Source organism: Salvia hispanica, chromosome 1, assembly GCF_023119035.1.
Source record: "Salvia hispanica cultivar TCC Black 2014 chromosome 1, UniMelb_Shisp_WGS_1.0, whole genome shotgun sequence".
Classification (NCBI taxonomy): Eukaryota; Viridiplantae; Streptophyta; class Magnoliopsida; order Lamiales; family Lamiaceae; genus Salvia; species Salvia hispanica.
This window is the reverse complement of record NC_062965.1, coordinates 43519728-43522184: the sequence shown is the minus strand read 5'-3', so window position 1 is coordinate 43522184 and position 2457 is coordinate 43519728. Positions and strand designations below refer to the sequence as shown.

General features: G+C 44.4%; 1 protein-coding gene across 1 annotated transcript; it reads left to right on the top strand.

Moving 5' to 3' along the window:
* The first annotated feature begins 782 nt into the window (after positions 1 to 782).
* Positions 783 to 1956, top strand: LOC125206589 (histone H1-like). Its single transcript, XM_048106110.1, has 2 exons — positions 783 to 1050; positions 1148 to 1956. The coding sequence occupies exons 1-2, from the start codon at positions 856 to 858 to the stop codon at positions 1844 to 1846; spliced, it is 894 nt and encodes a 297-aa protein (XP_047962067.1). The 5' UTR covers positions 783 to 855; the 3' UTR covers positions 1847 to 1956.
* Positions 1957 to 2457: the final 501 nt, after the last annotated feature.

Sequence of the window (2457 nt, the reverse complement as noted above, 5' to 3'; positions counted from 1 at the left end):
TTTACGTTACATTAATTTTTTTTTACACTAAGATGCCAAGTGTTCTCATTTTTTTTTTCTTCAAATCTTCACCACAACAACATGGTGACATTTATTGTTAATCCAGAAGTGCAACATTGCTCAATGAAAAAAATCATAATATAAGATGATTTATGACAAAAAAACTTACATTACATGGGTTGAGACTACACACCATACACTAGCTAAGAATTTGTTCATCTTCCCTTCAATTCAAACTAACATTTCCCCAATCAAATCTCAATGGATTTACATGATTCCTGTTTCTAAACACTCCCACATTAACCTAGAACAGAATCCAATATCAAAATTTGCATTACATCCCAAGCATTCTCACACAATGCTCCGAAACCACGACACGGTCTGTGAAAACACTCGTCTTGACCACTTTACCTTCCGAGAGCAATATCTCCCGAACCGCTTACCTTCAACGCACAAACGAACATTCCCCTGAAACCTTAGGAAGTTCCCTACAAAATAAATCAAGATTTGGAAAATTCCACAAACCCTAGCTCGAGTTATCCCCAAATTAATCAAGCATAGAAACACACCCCAAGCCCCTAAAACTGCCAATATCAAGTAATGCTTTTACCATCAGTCCTACTCACCCTGCCCCACAGCCGTAGATTAGATCGCATCGCACGGTCTAAATTCAAAAATTCTGAACCCTCTCAATCCGCGTCGGCTTCCTCTCGGCCAATCAGATTGCGTCTTCTGTATATTAAATCCGCCCAATTTCGCCTTCAGACTTACACCTAACTTGGTATTCATAGCTCTACACCATAGATCTGCACTTAATTCCTCGGACCCTATCTCTAATTCCTAGCTGAATCTCCCATGGCTGCCACCGAAGATCCAGTTGTTCCGATCGAGGATGAGGCGGAGCAGCCAGCCGTCGTGGATGCTGCCATTTCCAAGGAGGAAAATCCGCCGCCGAAATCCACCAAGGCGAGGAAGGCTGCTGCTCCAAAGGAGAAGAAGGTTCCGGCGCCGAGGAAGCGCAAATCGCCCTCCCACCCTCCCTACTTCGATGTATTGAACGAATCGAATTTTTCTGATTGTTTTGTTTTTTGATTTGAATTGTGCAATTGTGGAATGAGATCTGATTTCTCCTCGGTTGCGCATGCAGATGATTAAGGAGGCGATTGTGGCGTTGAAGGAGAGGACTGGATCGAGCCAGTACGCGATTCAGAAGTTCATCGAGGAGAAGCAGAATTCGCTGCCGTTGAATTTCAGGAAGATTTTGCTGATTCAGCTCAGGAAGCTCGTCGATAATGAAAAGCTCGTGAAGGTGAAGAACTCGTACAAATTGCCGTCGGCTCGTGCTTCCAGAACCGCCGCCGCTGCCGCCACCACCACCGCGGCGCCTGCTAAGAAGAAGGCTGCTTCTTCTGCTAAGCCTAAGGCCGCGCCGAAGGCGGCTGCTGCTGCTGCGAAGGGGAAGAAGACTGCAGCGAAACCTAAGCCGAAGGCTAAAGCTGCCCCTGCGAAAACGAAGGCCGTACCTGCAGCGAAGGCTAAGCCGGTTGCCAAGTCCAAGCCTGCGGCAAAGCCAAAAGCTGCAGCTCCTGCTAAGGCGAAGGCGGCGCCGAAGAGGAAGGCGCCGGAGAAGCCTAAGACTGAGAAGAAACCGCCGGCTAAAGCGTCCAGAACTTCCGCCAGAACTACTCCGAGGAAGGCGGTTGCGGCTACTGCTGCTGCTAAGAAAGCTACGCCGGCGAAGAAGGCAGCACCGGTGAAGAAGGCGGCACCGGTGAAGAAAGCGCCGGCGAAGAGCGTGAAATCTCCGGCGAAGAAGAAAGCAGCGGCAAAGAAGGGGAAGAAGTAGAAGATGAGGGAGGGGTAGTTTCGGTAAAAGAAAGGTGTTTTGTTGTAGGGATAGTATTGTAAATTGACCTTGGTCCTTTTGCTTATAGAACGGATTCTTTTTCTTTTTTATTTTTCCCTCCCAATTTTGCAATTTTAGGGTTTTATTAAATGCAATCGGTATATATTGTCTATAATTATATCCGCCAAATTCCCGTATATTTTGTTGTTTTCAATTGCGTATTATCCTGTGAATTTTTATGGCTGATTGATAGTATTAATGGTATTTGCTGAATAGCTACTCAGCCAGGCTTGCAAAATTGCAGTGTCGGTTTTAATATGATAATTGAAGGAGTGAGAAATGTGGGATTCTATTCCAAATTTGCAAAGGCAATATAGGGTAATTTCTACGCCCTTGTATGTAAATTTGCAATCTTTCGTAGATTGCACTGGTTCCAATGAGGTTGAATATTAATTTGTACTGTAACTTGTTTTTATAAAGTCTCACCAATTAAGGATAGCGTTTCATATATCTCGATTGTTGTGGCTTTCTCTATATACATGATTGCTTTAGTTATAGAATTTATAGAAGAATAGCTTTTCAATTGAAAACTTGGCAATTCGGTGTGGACA

What these genes read in the sequence shown, in the direction of transcription:
- LOC125206589 (XM_048106110.1), top strand. Translation starts at nt 856, where the DNA reads ATGGCTGCCACCGAAGATCCAGTTGTTCCGATCGAGGATGAGGCGGAG. An exon ending in CCCACCCTCCCTACTTCGAT is followed by an intron (nt 1,051 to 1,147) that starts GTATTGAACGAA and finishes TTGCGCATGCAG; the next exon opens with ATGATTAAGGAGGCGATTGT.